At 40.6% G+C, this 27,910-nt stretch overlaps 2 protein-coding genes across 2 annotated transcripts in view; both read left to right on the top strand.

Moving 5' to 3' along the window:
- The first annotated feature begins 14,456 nt into the window (after window positions 1-14,456).
- The window catches only part of LOC138000364 (cyclin-dependent kinase-like 2), a 27,751-nt gene continuing 14,297 nt past the window's right edge, over window positions 14,457-27,910 (top strand). Inside the window, exons 1-13 of the mRNA XM_068846703.1 lie at window positions 14,457-14,782; window positions 14,973-15,007; window positions 16,721-16,766; window positions 16,880-16,961; window positions 17,087-17,141; window positions 18,284-18,339; window positions 18,603-18,667; window positions 18,817-18,876; window positions 19,016-19,106; window positions 21,225-21,294; window positions 21,989-22,039; window positions 26,413-26,481; window positions 26,823-26,903. Coding sequence (XP_068702804.1) covers window positions 14,746-14,782; window positions 14,973-15,007; window positions 16,721-16,766; window positions 16,880-16,961; window positions 17,087-17,141; window positions 18,284-18,339; window positions 18,603-18,667; window positions 18,817-18,876; window positions 19,016-19,106; window positions 21,225-21,294; window positions 21,989-22,039; window positions 26,413-26,481; window positions 26,823-26,903 — 798 coding nt within the window. The 5' untranslated portion in view covers window positions 14,457-14,745. The remainder of the gene's footprint in view (window positions 14,783-14,972; window positions 15,008-16,720; window positions 16,767-16,879; window positions 16,962-17,086; window positions 17,142-18,283; window positions 18,340-18,602; window positions 18,668-18,816; window positions 18,877-19,015; window positions 19,107-21,224; window positions 21,295-21,988; window positions 22,040-26,412; window positions 26,482-26,822; window positions 26,904-27,910) is intronic.
- On the top strand, window positions 24,020-25,480 carry LOC137999367 (uncharacterized). Its single transcript, XM_068845183.1, has one exon. The coding sequence runs from the start codon at window positions 24,020-24,022 to the stop codon at window positions 25,262-25,264; it is 1,245 nt and encodes a 414-aa protein (XP_068701284.1). The 3' UTR covers window positions 25,265-25,480.

Raw genomic sequence — 27,910 nt, 5'->3', positions numbered from 1 at the left:
ATGAGGACCAGTCTCGTGCTTCTCAAGTTGCCTCGTTCATGCCCAAAAAGAATTCTGGGTAATTCTGCCATTCCATGACAAGGGAAGACCCCCGATTCTCATTTCATTGATTTTTTTATAAGTGTCGGGCCTCCCAGTCCTACCAGCAAAATACAGCATGGATTGAAGTTTTTAACTTTCCAAACGTTCCCCCCTGAATTGTATCGGTAGGTCCTGGAATTCGTCCACAGAAAGGCCAGAGAGACAAATTCACTCATGAACCGCCATGTTTACAACGAAGCATTTTAGGCGTCCCAGTCTCTCCTCTGTCACCAGAAGACCAGAAACGCATGGTTCTTACGTTACCTTTGTGCCTGTAGAATCAACTGAAATGTCAACAAGTTGCCTGTAAAAAAAACAGCACCTTTTTTCATTGTGTTTTTCTATAAAGGAAAGGGAGAACATTAACGCATGCGATGACGGAATGTTTGAACAAGAGAGAAAAACGCAGTACCTCCAGACATCCGGCGCTGGAGCGTCGTACCAAACGAGTCATCCCGGGATTTCGGCCCGTGCGATCGCTTTTGGACGCAGTTAGCCCTTCGCTGCTTTCTGCTACCGACCTTGCCTCCCGGTACGGCATTGAGGGAGAGATATGTCGGCCCCTAAACCATATGAGACAAATCCCACGCCTACTCACAGCTCCAGACCGCCCTTGTCAATTTTACATAAGAATTCGATCGCCTAAATATATAAGGGAAAAGTCATTTTCTGTGTCATATGGTAAGCACTGGAGTCGCAGATTACAAATTAAGTGTACGCATGCGCCCTGCTAAAGTTAACAGACATACATGCATAAATAACTTTATTTCATCTCGAAATACAGAATAAGTACAAGCAGGGTTAGTATCTTCGAGACATTACATTTACAGCTAAAATACAGAGCACCTACACAGACATAAGTAGATACATAAAATTTAAGGATATTTTAATTGAAAAGAAAAGCCGCTGTACAAAATGCAGCCTAGCTGGATTCTCTTTTAAAACCAGTGGATAAACAATTAATCAGGTAGCGCATTCCGCAACTTAGCTGATAGCTAAGAAGAAGAACTAGGACCATAACTGGTTGTTCTAGGTTTCTTGAGGGACAGAATGGAATTTCCGCGAAGATCATAAGACTGAAGAAGACCGGAGAGAAAATATGTTTTTCCTATACAATAGCAGGCAAATCATTTAAAGACAGATTTTTCTACAGTACATGTAATATATATGAAGAAAGTCTAAATGCGCTTATAGTCATAATGATGTAGACTTTGACTTAAGTGACAAGAGGGCAGGTAACCTGCAACTATAAATCTAATTGTTATACCGTTTCCTTGACAAGAAATCACGAAAGGCCAGTTTTTGCTACCAGGATAACAGCGGAAAGAGCACTACTACTTTGTCGCCAATTTTCCATGATAAAAACTTGTTCAGAAATCAAAAGTCTGCGTTAACAGCACGCACCAGGGCTCCTCCTTCGTATCTGGCTAGAAATTTTCTTCTCGCTTTTTCCTCCGGCCGGCCGGCCGCGCTTCAGCCATTTGATGAGGACCAGTCTCGTGCTTCTCAAGTTGCCTCGTTCATGCCCAAAAAGAATTCTGGGTAATTCTGCCATTCCATGACAAGGGAAGACCCCCGATTCTCATTTCATTGATTTTTTTATAAGTGTCGGGCCTCCCAGTCCTACCAGCAAAATACAGCATGGATTGAAGTTTTTAACTTTCCAAACGTTCCCCCCTGAATTGTATCGGTAGGTCCTGGAATTCGTCCACAGAAAGGCCAGAGAGACAAATTCACTCATGAACCGCCATGTTTACAACGAAGCATTTTAGGCGTCCCAGTCTCTCCTCTGTCACCAGAAGACCAGAAACGCATGGTTCTTACGTTACCTTTGTGCCTGTAGAATCAACTGAAATGTCAACAAGTTGCCTGTAAAAAAACAGCACCTTTTTTCATTGTGTTTTTCTATAAAGGAAAGGGAGAACATTAACGCATGCGATGACGGAATGTTTGAACAAGAGAGAAAAACGCAGTACCTCCAGACATCCGGCGCTGGAGCGTCGTACCAAACGAGTCATCCCGGCATTTCGGCCCGTGCGATCGCTTTTGGACGCAGTTGGCCCTTCGCTGCTTTCTGCTACCGACCTTGCCTCCCGGTACGGCATTGAGGGAGAGATATGTCGGCCCCTAAACCATATGAGACAAATCCCACGCCTACTCACAGCTCCAGACCGCCCTTGTCAATTTTACATAAGAATTCGATCGCCTAAATATATAAGGGAAAAGTCATTTTCTGTGTCATATGGTAAGCACTGGAGTCGCAGATTACAAATTAAGTGTACGCATGCGCCCTGCTAAAGTTAACAGACATACATGCATAAATAACTTTATTTCATCTCGAAATACAGAATAAGTACAAGCAGGGTTAGTATCTTCGAGACATTACATTTACAGCTAAAATACAGAGCACCTACACAGACATAAGTAGATACATAAAATTTAAGGATATTTTAATTGAAAAGAAAAGCCGCTGTACAAAATGCAGCCTAGCTGGATTCTCTTTTAAAACCAGTGGATAAACAATTAATCAGGTAGCGCATTCCGCAACTTAGCTGATAGCTAAGAAGAAGAACTAGGACCATAACTGGTTGTTCTAGGTTTCTTGAGGGACAGAATGGAATTTCCGCGAAGATCATAAGACTGAAGAAGACCGGAGAGAAAATATGTTTTTCCTATACAATAGCAGGCAAATCATTTAAAGACAGATTTTTCTACAGTACATGTAATATATATGAAGAAAGTCTAAATGCGCTTATAGTCATAATGATGTAGACTTTGACTTAAGTGACAAGAGGGCAGGTAACCTGCAACTATAAATCTAATTGTTATACCGTTTCCTTGACAAGAAATCACGAAAGGCCAGTTTTTGCTACCAGGATAACAGCGGAAAGAGCACTACTACTTTGTCGCCAATTTTCCATGATAAAAACTTGTTCAGAAATCAAAAGTCTGCGTTAACAGCACGCACCAGGGCTCCTCCTTCGTATCTGGCTAGAAATTTTCTTCTCGCTTTTTCCTCCGGCCGGCCGGCCGCGCTTCAGCCATTTGATGAGGACCAGTCTCGTGCTTCTCAAGTTGCCTCGTTCATGCCCAAAAAGAATTCTGGGTAATTCTGCCATTCCATGACAAGGGAAGACCCCCGATTCTCATTTCATTGATTTTTTATAAGTGTCGGGCCTCCCAGTCCTACCAGCAAAATACAGCATGGATTGAAGTTTTTAACTTTCCAAACGTTCCCCCCTGAATTGTATCGGTAGGTCCTGGAATTCGTCCACAGAAAGGCCAGAGAGACAAATTCACTCATGAACCGCCATGTTTACAACGAAGCATTTTAGGCGTCCCAGTCTCTCCTCTGTCACCAGAAGACCAGAAACGCATGGTTCTTACGTTACCTTTGTGCCTGTAGAATCAACTGAAATGTCAACAAGTTGCCTGTAAAAAAAACAGCACCTTTTTTCATTGTGTTTTTCTATAAAGGAAAGGGAGAACATTAACGCATGCGATGACGGAATGTTTGAACAAGAGAGAAAAACGCAGTACCTCCAGACATCCGGCGCTGGAGCGTCGTACCAAACGAGTCATCCCGGGATTTCGGCCCGTGCGATCGCTTTTGGACGCAGTTGGCCCTTCGCTGCTTTCTGCTACCGACCTTGCCTCCCGGTACGGCATTGAGGGAGAGATATGTCGGCCCCTAAACCATATGAGACAAATCCCACGCCTACTCACAGCTCCAGACCGCCCTTGTCAATTTTACATAAGAATTCGATCGCCTAAATATATAAGGGAAAAGTCATTTTCTGTGTCATATGGTAAGCACTGGAGTCGCAGATTACAAATTAAGTGTACGCATGCGCCCTGCTAAAGTTAACAGACATACATGCATAAATAACTTTATTTCATCTCGAAATACAGAATAAGTACAAGCAGGGTTAGTATCTTCGAGACATTACATTTACAGCTAAAATACAGAGCACCTACACAGACATAAGTAGATACATAAAATTTAAGGATATTTTAATTGAAAAGAAAAGCCGCTGTACAAAATGCAGCCTAGCTGGATTCTCTTTTAAAACCAGTGGATAAACAATTAATCAGGTAGCGCATTCCGCAACTTAGCTGATAGCTAAGAAGAAGAACTAGGACCATAACTGGTTGTTCTAGGTTTCTTGAGGGACAGAATGGAATTTCCGCGAAGATCATAAGACTGAAGAAGACCGGAGAGAAAATATGTTTTTCCTATACAATAGCAGGCAAATCATTTAAAGACAGATTTTTCTACAGTACATGTAATATATATGAAGAAAGTCTAAATGCGCTTATAGTCATAATGATGTAGACTTTGACTTAAGTGACAAGAGGGCAGGTAACCTGCAACTATAAATCTAATTGTTATACCGTTTCCTTGACAAGAAATCACGAAAGGCCAGTTTTTGCTACCAGGATAACAGCGGAAAGAGCACTACTACTTTGTCGCCAATTTTCCATGATAAAAACTTGTTCAGAAATCAAAAGTCTGCGTTAACAGCACGCACCAGGGCTCCTCCTTCGTATCTGGCTAGAAATTTTCTTCTCGCTTTTTCCTCCGGCCGGCCGGCCGCGCTTCAGCCATTTGATGAGGACCAGTCTCGTGCTTCTCAAGTTGCCTCGTTCATGCCCAAAAAGAATTCTGGGTAATTCTGCCATTCCATGACAAGGGAAGACCCCCGATTCTCATTTCATTGATTTTTTTATAAGTGTCGGGCCTCCCAGTCCTACCAGCAAAATACAGCATGGATTGAAGTTTTTAACTTTCCAAACGTTCCCCCCTGAATTGTATCGGTAGGTCCTGGAATTCGTCCACAGAAAGGCCAGAGAGACAAATTCACTCATGAACCGCCATGTTTACAACGAAGCATTTTAGGCGTCCCAGTCTCTCCTCTGTCACCAGAAGACCAGAAACGCATGGTTCTTACGTTACCTTTGTGCCTGTAGAATCAACTGAAATGTCAACAAGTTGCCTGTAAAAAAAACAGCACCTTTTTTCATTGTGTTTTTCTATAAAGGAAAGGGAGAACATTAACGCATGCGATGACGGAATGTTTGAACAAGAGAGAAAACGCAGTACCTCCAGACATCCGGCGCTGGAGCGTCGTACCAAACGAGTCATCCCGGGATTTCGGCCCGTGCGATCGCTTTTGGACGCAGTTGGCCCTTCGCTGCTTTCTGCTACCGACCTTGCCTCCCGGTACGGCATTGAGGGAGAGATATGTCGGCCCCTAAACCATATGAGACAAATCCCACGCCTACTCACAGCTCCAGACCGCCCTTGTCAATTTTACATAAGAATTCGATCGCCTAAATATATAAGGGAAAAGTCATTTTCTGTGTCATATGGTAAGCACTGGAGTCGCAGATTACAAATTAAGTGTACGCATGCGCCCTGCTAAAGTTAACAGACATACATGCATAAATAACTTTATTTCATCTCGAAATACAGAATAAGTACAAGCAGGGTTAGTATCTTCGAGACATTACATTTACAGCTAAAATACAGAGCACCTACACAGACATAAGTAGATACATAAAATTTAAGGATATTTTAATTGAAAAGAAAAGCCGCTGTACAAAATGCAGCCTAGCTGGATTCTCTTTTAAAACCAGTGGATAAACAATTAATCAGGTAGCGCATTCCGCAACTTAGCTGATAGCTAAGAAGAAGAACTAGGACCATAACTGGTTGTTCTAGGTTTCTTGAGGGACAGAATGGAATTTCCGCGAAGATCATAAGACTGAAGAAGACCGGAGAGAAAATATGTTTTTCCTATACAATAGCAGGCAAATCATTTAAAGACAGATTTTTCTACAGTACATGTAATATATATGAAGAAAGTCTAAATGCGCTTATAGTCATAATGATGTAGACTTTGACTTAAGTGACAAGAGGGCAGGTAACCTGCAACTATAAATCTAATTGTTATACCGTTTCCTTGACAAGAAATCACGAAAGGCCAGTTTTTGCTACCAGGATAACAGCGGAAAGAGCACTACTACTTTGTCGCCAATTTTCCATGATAAAAACTTGTTCAGAAATCAAAAGTCTGCGTTAACAGCACGCACCAGGGCTCCTCCTTCGTATCTGGCTAGAAATTTTCTTCTCGCTTTTTCCTCCGGCCGGCCGGCCGCGCTTCAGCCATTTGATGAGGACCAGTCTCGTGCTTCTCAAGTTGCCTCGTTCATGCCCAAAAAGAATTCTGGGTAATTCTGCCATTCCATGACAAGGGAAGACCCCCGATTCTCATTTCATTGATTTTTTTATAAGTGTCGGGCCTCCCAGTCCTACCAGCAAAATACAGCATGGATTGAAGTTTTTAACTTTCCAAACGTTCCCCCCTGAATTGTATCGGTAGGTCCTGGAATTCGTCCACAGAAAGGCCAGAGAGACAAATTCACTCATGAACCGCCATGTTTACAACGAAGCATTTTAGGCGTCCCAGTCTCTCCTCTGTCACCAGAAGACCAGAAACGCATGGTTCTTACGTTACCTTTGTGCCTGTAGAATCAACTGAAATGTCAACAAGTTGCCTGTAAAAAAAACAGCACCTTTTTTCATTGTGTTTTTCTATAAAGGAAAGGGAGAACATTAACGCATGCGATGACGGAATGTTTGAACAAGAGAGAAAAACGCAGTACCTCCAGACATCCGGCGCTGGAGCGTCGTACCAAACGAGTCATCCCGGGATTTCGGCCCGTGCGATCGCTTTTGGACGCAGTTGGCCCTTCGCTGCTTTCTGCTACCGACCTTGCCTCCCGGTACGGCATTGAGGGAGAGATATGTCGGCCCCTAAACCATATGAGACAAATCCCACGCCTACTCACAGCTCCAGACCGCCCTTGTCAATTTTACATAAGAATTCGATCGCCTAAATATATAAGGGAAAAGTCATTTTCTGTGTCATATGGTAAGCACTGGAGTCGCAGATTACAAATTAAGTGTACGCATGCGCCCTGCTAAAGTTAACAGACATACATGCATAAATAACTTTATTTCATCTCGAAATACAGAATAAGTACAAGCAGGGTTAGTATCTTCGAGACATTACATTTACAGCTAAAATACAGAGCACCTACACAGACATAAGTAGATACATAAAATTTAAGGATATTTTAATTGAAAAGAAAAGCCGCTGTACAAAATGCAGCCTAGCTGGATTCTCTTTTAAAACCAGTGGATAAACAATTAATCAGGTAGCGCATTCCGCAACTTAGCTGATAGCTAAGAAGAAGAACTAGGACCATAACTGGTTGTTTTAGGTTTCTTGAGGGACAGAATGGAATTTCCGCGAAGATCATAAGACTGAAGAAGACCGGAGAGAAAATATGTTTTTCCTATACAATAGCAGTCAAATCATTTAAAGACAGATTTTTCTACAGTACATGTAATATATATGAAGAAAGTCTAAATGCGCTTATAGTCATAATGATGTAGACTTTGACTTAAGTGACAAGAGGGCAGGTAACCTGCAACTATAAATCTAATTGTTATACCGTTTCCTTGACAAGAAATCACGAAAGGCCAGTTTTTGCTACCAGGATAACAGCGGAAAGAGCACTACTACTTTGTCGCCAATTTTCCATGATAAAAACTTGTTCAGAAATCAAAAGTCTGCGTTAACAGCACGCACCAGGGCTCCTCCTTCGTATCTGGCTAGAAATTTTCTTCTCGCTTTTTCCTCCGGCCGGCCGGCCGCGCTTCAGCCATTTGATGAGGACCAGTCTCGTGCTTCTCAAGTTGCCTCGTTCATGCCCAAAAAGAATTCTGGGTAATTCTGCCATTCCATGACAAGGGAAGACCCCCGATTCTCATTTCATTGATTTTTTTATAAGTGTCGGGCCTCCCAGTCCTACCAGCAAAATACAGCATGGATTGAAGTTTTTAACTTTCCAAACGTTCCCCCCTGAATTGTATCGGTAGGTCCTGGAATTCGTCCACAGAAAGGCCAGAGAGACAAATTCACTCATGAACCGCCATGTTTACAACGAAGCATTTTAGGCGTCCCAGTCTCTCCTCTGTCACCAGAAGACCAGAAACGCATGGTTCTTACGTTACCTTTGTGCCTGTAGAATCAACTGAAATGTCAACAAGTTGCCTGTAAAAAAAACAGCACCTTTTTTCATTGTGTTTTTCTATAAAGGAAAGGGAGAACATTAACGCATGCGATGACGGAATGTTTGAACAAGAGAGAAAAACGCAGTACCTCCAGACATCCGGCGCTGGAGCGTCGTACCAAACGAGTCATCCCGGGATTTCGGCCCGTGCGATCGCTTTTGGACGCAGTTGGCCCTTCGCTGCTTTCTGCTACCGACCTTGCCTCCCGGTACGGCATTGAGGGAGAGATATGTCGGCCCCTAAACCATATGAGACAAATCCCACGCCTACTCACAGCTCCAGACCGCCCTTGTCAATTTTACATAAGAATTCGATCGCCTAAATATATAAGGGAAAAGTCATTTTCTGTGTCATATGGTAAGCACTGGAGTCGCAGATTACAAATTAAGTGTACGCATGCGCCCTGCTAAAGTTAACAGACATACATGCATAAATAACTTTATTTCATCTCGAAATACAGAATAAGTACAAGCAGGGTTAGTATCTTCGAGACATTACATTTACAGCTAAAATACAGAGCACCTACACAGACATAAGTAGATACATAAAATTTAAGGATATTTTAATTGAAAAGAAAAGCCGCTGTACAAAATGCAGCCTAGCTGGATTCTCTTTTAAAACCAGTGGATAAACAATTAATCAGGTAGCGCATTCCGCAACTTAGCTGATAGCTAAGAAGAAGAACTAGGACCATAACTGGTTGTTCTAGGTTTCTTGAGGGACAGAATGGAATTTCCGCGAAGATCATAAGACTGAAGAAGACCGGAGAGAAAATATGTTTTTCCTATACAATAGCAGTCAAATCATTTAAAGACAGATTTTTCTACAGTACATGTAATATATATGAAGAAAGTCTAAATGCGCTTATAGTCATAATGATGTAGACTTTGACTTAAGTGACAAGAGGGCAGGTAACCTGCAACTATAAATCTAATTGTTATACCGTTTCCTTGACAAGAAATCACGAAAGGCCAGTTTTTGCTACCAGGATAACAGCGGAAAGAGCACTACTACTTTGTCGCCAATTTTCCATGATAAAAACTTGTTCAGAAATCAAAAGTCTGCGTTAACAGCACGCACCAGGGCTCCTCCTTCGTATCTGGCTAGAAATTTTCTTCTCGCTTTTTCCTCCGGCCGGCCGGCCGCGCTTCAGCCATTTGATGAGGACCAGTCTCGTGCTTCTCAAGTTGCCTCGTTCATGCCCAAAAAGAATTCTGGGTAATTCTGCCATTCCATGACAAGGGAAGACCCCCGATTCTCATTTCATTGATTTTTTTATAAGTGTCGGGCCTCCCAGTCCTACCAGCAAAATACAGCATGGATTGAAGTTTTTAACTTTCCAAACGTTCCCCCCTGAATTGTATCGGTAGGTCCTGGAATTCGTCCACAGAAAGGCCAGAGAGACAAATTCACTCATGAACCGCCATGTTTACAACGAAGCATTTTAGGCGTCCCAGTCTCTCCTCTGTCACCAGAAGACCAGAAACGCATGGTTCTTACGTTACCTTTGTGCCTGTAGAATCAACTGAAATGTCAACAAGTTGCCTGTAAAAAAAACAGCACCTTTTTTCATTGTGTTTTTCTATAAAGGAAAGGGAGAACATTAACGCATGCGATGACGGAATGTTTGAACAAGAGAGAAAAACGCAGTACCTCCAGACATCCGGCGCTGGAGCGTCGTACCAAACGAGTCATCCCGGGATTTCGGCCCGTGCGATCGCTTTTGGACGCAGTTGGCCCTTCGCTGCTTTCTGCTACCGACCTTGCCTCCCGGTACGGCATTGAGGGAGAGATATGTCGGCCCCTAAACCATATGAGACAAATCCCACGCCTACTCACAGCTCCAGACCGCCCTTGTCAATTTTACATAAGAATTCGATCGCCTAAATATATAAGGGAAAAGTCATTTTCTGTGTCATATGGTAAGCACTGGAGTCGCAGATTACAAATTAAGTGTACGCATGCGCCCTGCTAAAGTTAACAGACATACATGCATAAATAACTTTATTTCATCTCGAAATACAGAATAAGTACAAGCAGGGTTAGTATCTTCGAGACATTACATTTACAGCTAAAATACAGAGCACCTACACAGACATAAGTAGATACATAAAATTTAAGGATATTTTAATTGAAAAGAAAAGCCGCTGTACAAAATGCAGCCTAGCTGGATTCTCTTTTAAAACCAGTGGATAAACAATTAATCAGGTAGCGCATTCCGCAACTTAGCTGATAGCTAAGAAGAAGAACTAGGACCATAACTGGTTGTTTTAGGTTTCTTGAGGGACAGAATGGAATTTCCGCGAAGATCATAAGACTGAAGAAGACCGGAGAGAAAATATGTTTTTCCTATACAATAGCAGTCAAATCATTTAAAGACAGATTTTTCTACAGTACATGTAATATATATGAAGAAAGTCTAAATGCGCTTATAGTCATAATGATGTAGACTTTGACTTAAGTGACAAGAGGGCAGGTAACCTGCAACTATAAATCTAATTGTTATACCGTTTCCTTGACAAGAAATCACGAAAGGCCAGTTTTTGCTACCAGGATAACAGCGGAAAGAGCACTACTACTTTGTCGCCAATTTTCCATGATAAAAACTTGTTCAGAAATCAAAAGTCTGCGTTAACAGCACGCACCAGGGCTCCTCCTTCGTATCTGGCTAGAAATTTTCTTCTCGCTTTTTCCTCCGGCCGGCCGGCCGCGCTTCAGCCATTTGATGAGGACCAGTCTCGTGCTTCTCAAGTTGCCTCGTTCATGCCCAAAAAGAATTCTGGGTAATTCTGCCATTCCATGACAAGGGAAGACCCCCGATTCTCATTTCATTGATTTTTTTATAAGTGTCGGGCCTCCCAGTCCTACCAGCAAAATACAGCATGGATTGAAGTTTTTAACTTTCCAAACGTTCCCCCCTGAATTGTATCGGTAGGTCCTGGAATTCGTCCACAGAAAGGCCAGAGAGACAAATTCACTCATGAACCGCCATGTTTACAACGAAGCATTTTAGGCGTCCCAGTCTCTCCTCTGTCACCAGAAGACCAGAAACGCATGGTTCTTACGTTACCTTTGTGCCTGTAGAATCAACTGAAATGTCAACAAGTTGCCTGTAAAAAAAACAGCACCTTTTTTCATTGTGTTTTTCTATAAAGGAAAGGGAGAACATTAACGCATGCGATGACGGAATGTTTGAACAAGAGAGAAAAACGCAGTACCTCCAGACATCCGGCGCTGGAGCGTCGTACCAAACGAGTCATCCCGGGATTTCGGCCCGTGCGATCGCTTTTGGACGCAGTTGGCCCTTCGCTGCTTTCTGCTACCGACCTTGCCTCCCGGTACGGCATTGAGGGAGAGATATGTCGGCCCCTAAACCATATGAGACAAATCCCACGCCTACTCACAGCTCCAGACCGCCCTTGTCAATTTTACATAAGAATTCGATCGCCTAAATATATAAGGGAAAAGTCATTTTCTGTGTCATATGGTAAGCACTGGAGTCGCAGATTACAAATTAAGTGTACGCATGCGCCCTGCTAAAGTTAACAGACATACATGCATAAATAACTTTATTTCATCTCGAAATACAGAATAAGTACAAGCAGGGTTAGTATCTTCGAGACATTACATTTACAGCTAAAATACAGAGCACCTACACAGACATAAGTAGATACATAAAATTTAAGGATATTTTAATTGAAAAGAAAAGCCGCTGTACAAAATGCAGCCTAGCTGGATTCTCTTTTAAAACCAGTGGATAAACAATTAATCAGGTAGCGCATTCCGCAACTTAGCTGATAGCTAAGAAGAAGAACTAGGACCATAACTGGTTGTTTTAGGTTTCTTGAGGGACAGAATGGAATTTCCGCGAAGATCATAAGACTGAAGAAGACCGGAGAGAAAATATGTTTTTCCTATACAATAGCAGTCAAATCATTTAAAGACAGATTTTTCTACAGTACATGTAATATATATGAAGAAAGTCTAAATGCGCTTATAGTCATAATGATGTAGACTTTGACTTAAGTGACAAGAGGGCAGGTAACCTGCAACTATAAATCTAATTGTTATACCGTTTCCTTGACAAGAAATCACGAAAGGCCAGTTTTTGCTACCAGGATAACAGCGGAAAGAGCACTACTACTTTGTCGCCAATTTTCCATGATAAAAACTTGTTCAGAAATCAAAAGTCTGCGTTAACAGCACGCACCAGGGCTCCTCCTTCGTATCTGGCTAGAAATTTTCTTCTCGCTTTTTCCTCCGGCCGGCCGGCCGCGCTTCAGCCATTTGATGAGGACCAGTCTCGTGCTTCTCAAGTTGCCTCGTTCATGCCCAAAAAGAATTCTGGGTAATTCTGCCATTCCATGACAAGGGAAGACCCCCGATTCTCATTTCATTGATTTTTTTATAAGTGTCGGGCCTCCCAGTCCTACCAGCAAAATACAGCATGGATTGAAGTTTTTAACTTTCCAAACGTTCCCCCCTGAATTGTATCGGTAGGTCCTGGAATTCGTCCACAGAAAGGCCAGAGAGACAAATTCACTCATGAACCGCCATGTTTACAACGAAGCATTTTAGGCGTCCCAGTCTTTATGAAACCATCTCTCACCTCTGTTTTCTTTCAAAGGCTTGCCTTTACCCACATTCTAGCTTAATGATGCCAGCCTGGGGGCTTCTGTAGACGAAGATGGCGGGATAAATTACTTATAAAGCGATAAGCCTACCATGACCTGTTGACATCCAAAGCTGAGCCCACAGTTAGCCAAAACCGCATATGTTTTAATGAATACTTGTTATAAGGCGAAGCCAAGTGCAACGTCAGTTTGTGGCCAAAATAATTTCTGGAAAAAAATGCACTTACTTGGGACGAAAAGAGTTAATTAAGCTAACCGAAAAAGGATGGAGAACCCTTCCTAATTAAAAACTGGCGCCCAATAAAATAAACATGTTTAGATTTAAGTTATGATCCAAATGTTAAATTCAGCAACCCATACCGTTCCTTCTCTCGTCCCCAGAGCCCGCTTTTCCATTGGTCAGCACCAAGACTAAGAAGGACTCTGTTGACAACCACTGTTGTTTCAAATTTCAGAGCGTGCGTAGACGCCCCGGAAGTCCGTGATTTGAGGACTTGTTGCCCTGGAAGTGGCCAGAGTCCCTGTTCAACCATCAGCAGATGCAGGAAAAAACCTCGGACCTGCAGCGCACCTCAGCGCAAGTAGGACTGACGATCCATAAAGAGAAGACAAAGATCCTGAGGATCGATGCAGGCACTGATGAGCTAGTGAAAATTGAGGGGGAGGAACTGGGGGAAGTTGAATCTTTTAACTATTTGGGTAGTGAGTGTAATGGAAAAAAGTTCAGGGGCACCCAACGATAATCTTTGGTGAAATATGTGTTCGGGAATCGGGAGAGCCAAACTGTTCTACGAATTTCGGTTTTACATTGCCAAACAGTTAAAGATTTCTTTACTAAAGCATTTCCTAAAAGATTCGTAACCAGGAAAAACTAGGCCCTTATGTTTTCGGACGGGGATATTTGTACAATTTATGGCACTTGAAAAGGTCACCTGGCAGTTTCGGATGAGCAAATGGTTCGGTTGGAAGTTACCAGAAGGTAACGTTCAGCTACAAATTTTTCAGCTAAGATATCCGAACAGATCAAATTCTTCTAGGTGATAAAAACATCTCTTAGACAGTCCTTACTGACATTGCAAGGAGCATAGAAATCTCTCTCAAAGCCTCTGGGCTTAATCTGCTGGTTAGGTGCCCTTGAAAGTTGGAATGGAGTATCTCAAGACTGACAAATGTAATAGGGGAAAGTAGTATCTCAACAAATGCATACCACCAGTACTCACCAATATGCACAATTTCTGGTAGTTCGGTTTGAAGACAACCGCGGTCCTGTGACCGTGTTTTACAAGGTAGTCAAATACTGTTGGGGACGGTTGTCTTCAAACCGAACTACCTATCGCGTGATGTCAGAGAATGGGGTCATCCACGAGACTTAATTTAGTCTGTATTACTTGGTTACAGTTCTTGTCTGGATATTACCATCTAAATCCATTTAGCAATCATATGCTCTCTAATTTCCGAGATACTGTAAGTACAGAGTAAGCTGTCACGCGACATCTGGCATGTCACGCGTAAATCCAAACGGGGTCAAAATACGGGATCTACACGTCATCAGAAAGGAATTTCATTCGTTACATGGCATTGTGGGAAAGAAAAATAAACTTGTTGGTTACCGAAATGATGAAAATGTGCGATAGTTACGATCACAAACCGTAAAGTATTGGCGTGGATAACAGCAGTTTTTCGTCGACAAGCATACAAATGGGCATTTCCGTGTGTCCATTCTTGCCATTAGAGTCTCTCGGGGAAACTACTTCCTGAAAAAGAGGGCACTCAAGGGAGGCACACTTGCTGTATTGTTGGCGGGTTCATCGTTCACGCTATGCCAACGGCATGCAGCGGAAAAATGAATTATTTAAGATGCTTTACAGTGTCTGTTAAACGCTGATGAATAAATACGAAGTTCTTGGAATTGTAGGCGAAGGTATGGGTCACTTATTTATCGCTTAATTATTATTTAAGTAGTGATGAAAATGAATTGGATTTGGACGCCAGTTGTGAGCGTTGTCGTATTGGTTTCGATCTCACGATCGCTCCTCGAGATTTACATGCCCAGCAAGTAGTCAGAATATATATATGTATATATATTGCACGATTTCTTGTTTTATTCCTAGGGGCCTACGGAGTTGTTTTAAGGTGCAGACACAAGGTAAATTAAAGAAAATACGTGTACTGGTTTCGGCGTGAAGCCTAAAATTTCCAAAACAAATAATCAACTCATCCAATTTAATTAATCTATTTGATGACAGCTACATTTCTTCTTATCCTCCGCGATCTTTTAATGCTTTCTTCTCGACAGAACGTAACGATAACAACAACTTTTATTTGTGTTATTTAATTTTACAAATGTCTAGTTTGTTTACAGGAGCTTTATCTCTTTCCAATATATTTTTAAAAGTAAACTACATGTATTTCAGTAACCAACGTTATTAATTGAAATTAAACAATTAAATGTTACATAACAGTCTGGAAAGGGGAATTGAACTGATGTTAATAATGTACATGCTTCTCTCAGGGCCTGAACAATTGATGGAAATCGATGATCGTAAACTCAATCGATCAATCGATGACAATCGATTACAGTTAATTAAATGCCATGGATCAAGTGGCAGTCATCGATTGGTCGATTTAATTGATTCTCATCGATAATCACTAAAACCTGCGTGATCGATGATTATCCATTTATTATCAATATCAATCAATTAATTGATATTGATTGCCATCGATTGTTCAGGTCCTGTTCTCTTTAAGATAGAAGATACAAATCATCAAGTATATTTGCAAAATATGTTGAACTAAACTACATAGAATAAAGTAGAAGTTGACAACTGCATTTGTCAAATAGACCAATAATAGACCCATTCCAGTAATTCCCAATCTGGAGGACAAAACAATGGTTCTGTCCCCTGAGAAAAACAAACCTTTCAAATGCAGATCAATCTTATTGTTTTTTCTTCCAGATTGGGAATTAACTGAAAGGGGTCTATAATTATTTCAATATATTAAAATTCAGTCCTTAAGAAACAAAAGGCATCATCTCGTGGCCCTGGATGGGGAATAAATATAGGATTTGTATGAGCTTATTTCCCTGGGGCTCACAATGATGCCTTTTGTTTAGGACTGGATTTTTATATATTGAAATTGGGCTATTGGGGTTTGGGTGCCTGAGATGTCCACGGGCGTCCTATGGTAGCCAACCAGTTAGCCCCTAAACAAAGTAATGGAGGATGTAAATTGCAGGTTAGAGTCTCCTAGTCATTGTTTTACCATAGCTGAAACAACACAAACCTTTACTAATGCTGACATTGGGCCAGTAAGATAATGTTTAAGCCTAAGGTTAACATTTTTTAAAAGGTTTGGGTTGTGTTGGTCATGGTAAAACAATGACTTGCCACCTGCACTTTTCATCCTGCGGCAATGCTTTAGTGATTGGCAATCCCAGCAACCTAGCTGTGAGCCCGCATGCCAGACATGCACTCAGCTTACTAACACACAAGGGAAGAAAAAGAGGGAAGAAAAGCAAGCTGAAAAAAAGATAAGATGGCCGTGCAAGGCCTCCCACAAGTGCTACCATGTGACTGCTAGAGCCAATGATGTGAGCATGCGCCTAAGCCAAATACCGTTCAATACCAATTATTGCTCTCTGAAGTCAAATGTGCTGTTCATCCATTTGTTGTTAACTTTGTAAAACTGCATTTAAAAAACTACATAAAGAAGGGGAATAAACAAGAAGAAAAAGAGTTGAAGGAATAACAAAGCAAAATAGCAAAATGTAGACTTTTTACAATCGTGGATGAAACAAGTTGGGAGAGAAAGAGGGTGTCAGACTTAGTTACATTTTTGTTCTTTTTGGTCTTTTTAGGAAACAAATGAAATTGTGGCCATTAAGAAGTTTAAGGACAGTGAAGGTAAGTACGTATGCTGCAAAGCAAAGGTAAATATAAAATGAATTCCCACTAGCTTGCTAGTAACAAAAATGTGACTTGCTGTATCCTTGATACTCATTTTTGCTGTTTTATAGAAAATGACGATGTCAAAAGGACCACATTAAGGGAATTAAAAGTGCTTCGCATGTTGAAACAAGAAAACATAGTTGAATTGAGGTTGGTTCTCCGCGTTAATAATTTATATAATCATTAATAATAATGTTGTGATTTTATTTTACTGCGAACCAGTGCCAGATCCATACCTTTTCCATAAAACACTGGTTTGATTTTTTGTATTTCAGAGAGGCATTTCGCAGGAGGGGAAAGCTTTATTTGGTGTTTGAGTATGTTGAAAGAGTAAGTTTGTAAAAATTGGTATTCAAAATCAGTATTCGTAACAAAATACGCTTTGGAAACAATACCATTTCTGGCAAAATAAAGGTAATATTATTTTTGATTAATATTAACTTAATATATTTTTTTAAATTTAATTATGACATAATTACATTCTTCCAAATATTATTATTACTTTTTTCTCAGACCCACTGCACATTTGTGTGCAGGTCTGTGCTGTTTTTAACCAATTTACTCCTCAGTCATCCCAGGACACCCTCAGTTGATGAGTGAAATCGTTTGACGTTAGACAGTTAAATTTGTTAAGTCTTGCTCCCAGGAGGCAATGGGTTAATGTGAGAGTAGCTATAATAATAAATATGGCCTTGCTCTCTACTCCATTTGGCTCTTGTACAGTACCGCTTAAATGTAAGTTACCACCCTTGCAAGTGATGCGATTTGCATCGCATGCTACAGGAATCACCTTGCGCGCTAAGCGGATCGCGTCGTGTGCTACATGAATTGCATCGCACGCGAGTTTAAAAAAATCTGTAAGTACATCAACTGGAGGATCGCACGCGATCTTAATTGGCCTTTTTGGATTTCTTTGTGAAAGCCTGAGATGCATAACAAACACACATTTTAGCAGATGTAAAAGCATCTAGTCATTGTTGAATGAAAACTGACATACAGCTTGCTGGTGTGTGCCAAATTAAAAAGACTGTTAACTTTTCTCTCAGTAAACATAGAAATGTGAATCAGAAGCAGTTTGGCAAGGGAAGAGACATATTGTAGTATAGTTGTCATTTAAATCAACATTTGTTTTCATTTGTCTCGAGTCGGCATATTAAAATTCAGACTACCCGACACGTGATGGAAACTCAGGAAAACCTAACAGGCTTTGTCTATCCAAAATGTTTACACAACAAAATTATTTGAGTCCACAAGTATTATAGTGTACAAAACATCCCATCGCTTTAGGCCTTTCATCCAATGGTGACACGACTGGTAACTTACACCTGTACATTTGAGCGGTAAGTACTGTAAGGGCCTATGAAGCCGATTTTGTATGTTCAGTTGTTTGTTGATAAAAAGTGAACATTGAGAAACGTAACGTGTGGATTACTTGAAGTTCTGATGAGAATGTTTTTAAATTTTTCACCTAGAACATGTTAGAGATGTTAGAAGAAATGCCAAATGGTGTTCCATCACACAAAGTCAGGTTAGCATAAATTATGCTAATTATGTCAGAATCATTATTTTCTGTTCTTATCTCTGAAGAAATCAGCACTAAGTAGCACTTAGTTAACATAGTGTTGAAATCCAAAGAAAATTAGGAATTGATAATTTGGTCACAAGGGCACTTTAATTTCTAACGATGTTTTGAAGGAAACTGGTAGTGTTTTCTTCACCAGTATGGAATGTTCGAGATGTTCTTAAATTGTCTTTTTGTTGTTAGTAATGTCAGTTAATTTTTTTTTGTAGAAACTATGTGTTTCAGTTGATTAAGGCCATTAAATGGTGCCATCAGAATGATGTCATCCACAGAGGTATGGTTCTGTGGTGTGTGTGTGTGTTTTTGTTTTTTTTTGTGAACAGAAATGGTCACAGTACTGTTTTCTTCATTAACTGAAGAAGACTGAAAGGCTTCAACATTTGACCTGTTGGTTTTAGTAAATAACATTTTGTTTTCGGACAGATATTAAACCTGAAAATTTGCTGATAAGCAAGGATGGCATTCTGAAACTTTGTGACTTTGGTAAGTCGTCTAATAATAATAATGATAATAATAATAATAATAATAATAATAATAATAATAATAATAATCTGCTCTCTAAAGTAGAATAACCAGTCAAGTAAATTAAGAATTCTGTTTTTTGATGTATGACCTGTTTCAGGTTTTGCAAGAGCCATGACTGTTAATGGCAGTGGTCAATTTACAGATTATGTAGCCACTCGGTGGTACAGATCTCCTGAACTTCTACTGGGGTAAGCTGTCCTAATGTGCATTGTCAAAAATCTACAACACATGTGTACATAAACAGAAACTCTAAGTAAGGGTAAAAATGTTCTAAGTGGTAATATTTACAGTATCTGTTTTTTTTTTTGTCAAATGGTTACCAATAATTTCTGTCCAATCTTTTGCCGAAAAGTCATACATAACTATTCAATGTTGTTAGATAGAAACAAAGCAGACAGTCAAGTACAATGTAGATGAAGAAGCAAATAAAGCGTCTTTTGAAATAATTATTGTAATAATTGTATTTAATTTATGACAATACTTTTGCTTTTGCGCCCACAAATGGATCTACACTGTAAAATAGTGTTACTGAGACCTTTTTGACCTTTCTAAAGTTAAGTGATAATAATTAACAATGTCTTTCAGGGTTTTCAATAAGAATTTGAGTAGGCGGCAAAACCTGAGCTGTAGGCGAAGAATGGATAATGCACTCTGAAGGGGCGCTTTTTGAAGGCCCTGAAGCTTTTAGGGGGTCCTGGGAGATCCTTTGCTGCGGAAAATTTTGAAATTTGGGCCTCTTAGAATGCATTATTTTCCTGCATTGTGGAGCACAAATTAGGGTACATTGTATTTGAACAGAACACTAATATCATTAATTTTTTTTTGTTTTATTTGGAGAGAGTACATTCATGAATACTCTAATTTTTTTTTGGAAATTCAGTTGATGGCAAGACATACATGTATTTTGGGTTTTGAACAGACGCTAAAATAGCATGACATAGCCCCTTTAATGCTCCTTTGCATTCTACATAGCTGTGTGAAATGTATTTCATCTGTCGTGACCGAAAATGTTGTCTTGTCACGCATCAGATGTAGTCAGGAAATCAGGCAGCTTACACCACATACATGTACTGCAGGGTTTTTGTTAAAGCCGGGACGCCGGGACCTTTACTCTGCTAGTTTTATTTTTGTCCCAGCTATTTTACGCGCAGGTTGTACAAGGATTTTTTCAATATGAAGAGAATAGTCAACCGATATTTGTATTTTATTATTTAATATTTTCTTAAACCAAATCGTGCTTTATTTCTCTGCTACTGGGTATTGTTAGTTGTACCACAATTTGTGTACATGTACGTGTAGCTGATTTGGAGTTCATGACAAGATGTTATCAAGTAACAGAAAACACATTCATCGGCTAGCCCTGCTTTCGTCATTAGGGAGTTTAAGCAAATTGCTATGGTGAGCTCTAATACGGCTGCCGGAAGTAAATTTCTTCAAAAATGAGACACTGTGCATGTTAGTCGGTTACGGTCAGCCTTAGCGCGAAGGAAATGAAGCGGAAAATCGACCCGTATTTTACCCAAAGGTACCCATTAGGCCTCACAAATTCAAAAATTTTCTGGGGGAGGCCCCCCTTACCCCCCAGTGGGAGGGGGACAACCCCTTACCACACCTATCCCGACTTGGCACAGCGTGCCTAGATGGCGGCAGAGCCGCCATCCTGGTCCTTGCTATATGTTCAATTGTCCCTGCTATTAAAAATCATAACAAAAATTGCAGGATCGCTGTCTCAAAAAAAGTAATGCGTGTTCTTGATCTTCGATCACTGTCATTGACATGGACAGGGAAACAGAAAGTGCTGCCGAAAATTAGTCAGAATTCAGGCGTCTTTTGTTTTTCATGAACAATTTAAGCTTTAGTTGATGCAAGGCTCATGTTCAGTGCGAATCTATCTCAATGTTATTCATATAGAATTTAAAGCAATTAATAATTATTAGTTTCTAAGGAATAGTACATGTACATGTAGCTGGCAATTTCACATGCAATACCCGGTGAATTTTGCCTGCCGTTGGTTCTTATGGAATTAACCCTGGTCTTCTGTGATGGACATGGTCATATTTCGAGCAAACCTTGAAGGTTAATGGGCAGTATAGATTTCAGGAAAAATTAATATTTTTTCTTGCCTTTTTATAGGACCTTAATGCCTTAATGTGTTGGATGTGACTAATACTTTGCAGAATTTAGATTTTTTTTTTTGGTTACCATTTTTCCAAAAGTTAGCAAAATAACCGGACTACAAGGGAGAAAAAAAAATTAATGGTTAACTTAATTATTTTACTTCATTAAATAAACTTATGCAATTGCAGGGCACCTTATGGAAAACCAGTTGACATATGGGCTATTGGTTGTATACTAGGGGAACTCAGCGATGGACAGGTGAAGTGCAGACAGCTTTTCATTATTGTACTGGAAGGCAAGCTTGGTCCATTGATAGAGTATTAAGGCTTCCAGCTTGTGGGGCCATGTATGGAAAGTAGCAATTATAATATTCAAATGATGAACACAACCCCAAATGGAAAGAAGCAAGCAGTTGGCTGTATAGTAGAGGTGACTTCAAGATCAATGAAGACAAAATTGATCCAATTCTGAACCAATGGTTAAAGGGGGGTAAAGGGTGGAAAGCATCTCAGGAATGCAGAACCCTAGCCACCATAAAGTGAAGTTTGGCTTGGGAGGCTGCAATGCCCTACAGCTGTATACATATAGTTGAAATACTGGATCTGCATGAAAAATTGTTCCAGACTCAACTGCTGCTCTCACCACCAACAAGATGTCTTCTCTGGTCACAAAATTAATTCAAATCCAACACCAAAGCCTATTTTTTAAAGACTATTCTGTATGTTTATTCCAATACCCATCGCCATGTTTAAACGATAAACATGACCTCTCAGGCTTTGATCTCTAAAGGGTCCTACATCCTTTTAAACTTGTTGGCAGTACATGTACATGTATGCATGGGGAGTCTTCCTGCAAGTCTAAGGTGGCAGTGAATTAATGTACATGTACCTAAATCTTCTGCTATGGCAAATTTTAATGGCAATTTCTTGTCTTCTTTTTGTTTCTTGGATAGCCTGTCTTTCCTGGAGAAAGTGAAATAGATCAGCTATTCACAATACAAAAGGTTTGTGAAACATAACAAAGGGCCATGCAACAAAATGTGATTTAATTTACTGATAATTTTAAAATGTTTTAATTAACCACTCACTTTGAGCAGCTTTTTTCACTCCAAGTTAATTGCATCTGTCTGTAACTTGCTGTGCTTTGGAAACATATCTGGACCATATAGCAGCTCCTTTAAGTAAGAGTATTTTTTATCGATCCTGTTGAGCTGTGCCCTTTGCAATATTCATTACTTAAGACTACAAGAATGGATGATTGTAGTGATATTTGTATTTGTAATTTTTAAAAATTCCAGCTGGAGGAATGCAGACCAGTCAGCTACCTGTATTTACGAGTACAGCCAAGGAATAAACCATTTTCCAGTTGTTTGTTTAGTTGCCTGGCCTACACGTGTATTAATGAAAGTAAGGCTAGAGTTGACCTTGTTTTAATAGAAACCTCACAGCTTTTTTATGAAAATTCCAAGTAATTAGCATGAGAGCAACATCGTTAACATAAGAAAAGGAGGGATGTTTGTATGATAACAAAGTCAACTCCAGCCTCACTTTCATTTAAAGGCCAGGTAACTTAGCACACAACTGTAAAAAGGTCTATTGACGAAAGACCAACCAGAAGAACTCTCGCCAGTGGTCAAAATGGGGTTTGAACTGGGGAATCCTGGAATGTTACATTTAGTTTGTGGCTTTGACCACTTGGCTCAAAAGGAAAATCAATTGCCATAGATTCTAGCAAACTAGTGTGCAGTTCAAAGTTTAAATGATGTTTTAGACTGGATTGCATATCATGCTGGGAAAATCTGAACGCAACCTCGTTCCCAGGGTCTCTCGAGCGCGGAGAGACCCTGGTAGGGTCTGGTCACATGCTTCCGTGACAATTGAAAACACTAGGGAGGGGTCCTCTCTAAACAAGGAATTTGTCGCTTTAGCTTTGTCAAATTCAAACACAGTTCCTCCAAACACAGCCTCGGCTAAGGCGAGCAATTCTTCAGTGGCCTTCAAGAACAGATTTTTACAATGTAAAACGTCTTTGACTGAACCGCACAATCTACAGCAACTTATGACAGATGATGTATATGTTTTCTTTGGCGTTTGCAAACTATTATCGCCGGACATAGCCGCAGAAGAACATATGTTCACATACCGCAGCACGTGAAACTTGGTTTGTTTTGGTGACAACACATTCCGCACTCCCGTAGTCTCAGTATAGACAAAATTCTTACTAAGCCACCCCTCCCTTCATTGGATAAATTGTCATCTCCCAGATTCTGGGAGACACGTGACCAGACCCTACCAAGGTCTCTCCTCGCTCGCCCCAGGCGTTAAGATGAGAGACCCTGGGAACGAGGTTGATCTGAACGTATTCCTATGGATAGGTTATCAAGTTTTGGCCCAAGAACACTGTAAGGAGTCCAAAAAAAGGACTGATGGAAGGCTGTACCTGAGCCAGTCATTTGGCTTAGTTGAACTTGTGTAAAAACGCAAGAACAGAGTTAGGATTCAGGGGGAAAGTGTGATTTCCTTTGTTTTTAACAAAGAAAAATGCCAATCTTAATCAGAAGTCTTTTAGATATAGATTTTGTAATAAAAACTAACGATAAAAAGTCACGACGTTTCGACCCCTCGGAGGTCATTTTCAAGTGAGAATAAAAGTTTTAAGAATTAGCATAAATATGTAAAAACTAGATAAAAAATGCGGCGAACGCCGAAATGTGATAAAAATATGTACAAAAGTGTAAAAAGTGCTAAAAATATATGGAGTAATGAACGGTAGCTAGAGAAAAACAATAGACAAAAAATAATTAATTACAAGAACTGTTCTAAACAAATAATTTGGCGTGGATAGAGTCACACTGTTTGTTTAGCGATGGTTTCAGTTCTTTTTATAAACAACAGCCAAGTGGCTGGACGAAAAGCTAAAGCCCTTGTCCGTCAACGACCATACCGTCGGTGACATTTTTGTTTTTGCTGACGAACTCCGTGAAATGAAAATCAAAGAGCATGATGTTTTGGTGTCGTATGATGTGTCGTCACTCTTTACTAATGTTCCTGTGGACGAAACCATTGAGAGTATTGCAGAGAGAGCCTTTGAGAACGACTGGTTCAACAAAGAACACGATCTTAATATCACGAAGCAGGCCCTGATAGAACTGTTAAGAATCGCCACCAAAAATCAGCTTTTCCAGTTTGAAGGAAACTTGTACGAACAAGTGGACGGTGTGGCAATGGGCTCGCCGCTGGGGCCTCTCATGGCAAACGCCTTCATGTGTAACATCGAGAAACAGCTGGAAACAGAAAACAAGATGCCCGCCTTTTACAAGCGCTATGTTGATGACACCCTTAGCGCAATGCCTGATGTTGAAGCAGCTATAGATTTCTTAACGACACTAAACAACAGTCACCCTTCTATTGATTTCACAATGGAGCTCGAAGAAAATGGCAGACTACCCTTTCTTGGAATGAACGTAATCAGGAATGGATGCTACCTGAACACAACGGTGTACCGAAAACCAACTAACACCGGACTGTTGTTACATTATCACAGCCACGTTGACGCGAGATATAAACGGTCACTGATAAATACCATGCTTAACCGTGCGTTTAAGCTCTCGTCTACATGGAAGGCCTTTCACGAGGAATGTGAACGCCTCAAAGAGATCTTTTCCCGTCTGTGTTATCCTGAAGATCATGTGCAGTCCACCATCCGCCTTTTCGTTGATTCAAAAGTTTCCGAGGAATCACGCACCCACGTTGATGAGAAGCGTGGGGACCCAATCAGAGTCGTGTTGCCCTTCAAGGACCAAAAATCTGCGAACGCCGTACGGAGACAACTTGCCGACCTAAGCCGTAAGATCAGTGCGGATATTACCCCTGTCTACACGAGCAAAAAGATCAAAGAAGAGATCCGGGTCCGTGAAGAGAAGCCACCCCTTGTAAGCCAACAGTGCGTTGTGTACCAATTCAAGTGTGACCTGTGCGACGCAGGTTATGTCGGATATACCTGCCGGCACCTTCACCAGCGCATTGAAGAGCACAAAGGGGCAACCATCGGCGACCATCTGAGAGAGAAACATGCATTGGAACCTAACAACATCGCAAAGAGTTTTAGAATCCTGAGAAAGTGCCAGAACAAGTTTGATTGTCTTGTTTTTGAAAAGTTGTTTATAAAAGAACTGAAACCATCGCTAAACAAACAGTGTGACTCTATCCGCGCCAAATTATTTGTTTAGAACAGTTCTTGTAATTAATTATTTTTTGTCTATTGTTTTTCTCTAGCTACCGTTCATTACTCCATATATTTTTAGCACTTTTTACACTTTTGTACATATTTTTATCACATTTCGGCGTTCGCCGCATTTTTTATCTAGTTTTTACATATTTATGCTAATTCTTAAAACTTTTATTCTCACTTGAAAATGACCTCCGAGGGGTCGAAACGTCGTGACTTTTTATCGTTAGTTTTTATTTAAAAAAAATGCCAATGTGAAGAATTTGCTGACCTTCGCTGACCTTCACAGAAATCTCTGATTTGTCATGGAAATAGAAACTCTTACAACCAACTCTCCGTCCATTCCAGATGATGTTGTTGCCTAGGATATTCAATATACATTGTAATCCCAGATAACCACAGATTCTCCCGAAAGGCAAGAACAGCCCTTGAAGAGGGCATACACAGTAATTTTTGGTTGATCACCGGGCTGTCACGCGGGAGGTCGTGAGTTCAACTCCGGCCGGACCAACACTCAGGGACTTTAAATAACTGGGGAGAAACTTCTGCCTTTGCAATTACATCTGCAAATGGTTAGACTCTCTAGTCTTCTCGGATAAGGACGATAAGCCGGAGATCCCGTCTCACAACCATTCAATGTTCATAATCCTGTGGGACGTAAAAAAACCCGCACACTTGTCGCAAAGATAGGGCATGTAGTTCCCGGTGTTGTGGTCTGTCTTCTGTCGTGTATCATGGTTGGGAGGGTAAATGCTCGGAGATATTAGCTACACCAAGCTACTCTAAGAATCCGAGAGGAAATAAAGATATATGATATGATCAGAAACCCATTAGGGTTGAAACGTGTAACGGCCCCTTGTGTGCTGGGAAACAAGCTTCTGAATATTCAATTTGCTAAGTACCATATTTGGAACAACAAGAGCGAGGGGTTTCCAAATATGGTACTTAGCACTGAAACATTCAACCAATCAGTTCGCACTGAATATTCGGAAGCTGTGAACGCGCGTTATACGTTTCAACCCTTATGGGTTTCTGATATGATACGATGAGTGTAATCAACATGCAATTTGCCTACATGTACATGCAATATGCATGCGTGCAGTCAACCTGAAAATTAACATGCAAGGTGTTTTTAATGAAATGTTGCAGGTGTTGGGTGCTCTTCCTCCCAAACAAATGGAAATGTTTTATAGCAATCCAAGATTCAAAGGACTGAAGGTAAAGACACATGATCATTTGATCGTAATCTTAATTTTAGGCCCCCTCCACAGGTATCCGGAAAATAGGATTAAAAAATATCTGCGTCGGCGCGCGCCATTTTCTCTGTTTTGTTAACGTTCTTTCAATTTCCAAGGTCGATACTCTCACCCGGGAAAGACTGGATCCGATAGTGTTACGTTAGCGTATTAAAAAATTCCCACTCTGCTACCGAATTCGCGGGGTACGTGTGGACGCAAGCTGTATTCGGGAAAAAAAATTTCGGATACAAGAATTTCCAGATATGTGTGAATGGGGCCTAACTTTGAATTGCGTGCAAAACTATTATTTTCCTCTTCTAGTTTCCGACGACCATCATACCACAAACACTGGGAAGGAAATATGCTGGAATAATTAGTGGAATCATGCTTAGCTTCATGCAGGTAAGCAGCATTCACAGTTTTTTTAAGGATTTACTGTAACAATTCTTGTAGCTTTTTTGTTGAACTAAATTTTTATCAACGCATCAAATCACAATATTATTTTCTCTGAGACGTCTGTTCAATTACATAAGGAAGGCATAATCTTTTTAAAATCGTTTGTTTTTTTTTTTTCGAGTGCTTCTTTAAGTTCTTTATTTGCGCCATCACCATTCCGGGGACTGAAACCACATTGGATCATTCATTAATGCACCCAAAACTTTTTTCCTAATTTATTCACCTACTACTACTACTACTACTACTACTACTACTACCACCACCACCACCCAGGTAAATGGACGTCACAAAATACTTTGTATTGCTGTTTTCAAAGAACTATCGGCAACGCAAAGCAATTTGTGACGTCAACCTGGTATTAAACCCAATCCTCTTCCTTGCACCGTCCTAGATCAAATTACAACCACCTTTTCTTCTAAAGCAAATGGACGCACCAGTGTTGGCCAACATTGTTGGGTGTTACATGTTACTTCCCTTTGCACACCTGTTGTCGCAGCGACTTGTTGCCGGAAGTGTACACACGATGCGACAACGCTGCTTTCGCTAATTTTGTCGCTGCGATAAGTCGCACGAATTCAAACTGGTTTGAATTCGTGCGACTGATCGCAGCGACAATGATTTTCATGAAATTAAACGTGTCACACAGGCGATTTGTTGCGGCGAGTTGTCCCCGCGACGTGTCGCAGCGATTTATCGCATAGTGTGTCCCGGCCTTTAGCAACGACGACGACTGCGGCAACGGTAACGAGAACGTTGTCGTTAAATGTGAATTCGCGTTGTTGCAATCGCTTGGCGACTATTCCAAGCATTTTAACGTGACAAAGATGTGGCAAACCCTCAAGTACGAACTAGTATGAATTGCGCTTAGTTTGGAGGTGAAAATGAAAATTTATCCTCAAGCGCTCACGTTCTCCCTGAAACCTGAAATTTGGATTTCACGTTGTTCTTTTGCT

Source organism: Montipora foliosa, chromosome 4 (genome assembly GCF_036669935.1).
Source record: "Montipora foliosa isolate CH-2021 chromosome 4, ASM3666993v2, whole genome shotgun sequence".
NCBI lineage: Eukaryota > Metazoa > Cnidaria > Anthozoa > Scleractinia > Acroporidae > Montipora > Montipora foliosa.
This window is presented reverse-complemented; position numbering and strand designations above follow the sequence as displayed.

What these genes read in the sequence shown, in the direction of transcription:
- LOC137999367 (XM_068845183.1), top strand. Translation starts at nt 24,020, where the DNA reads ATGAAAATCAAAGAGCATGATGTTTTGGTGTCGTATGATGTGTCGTCA.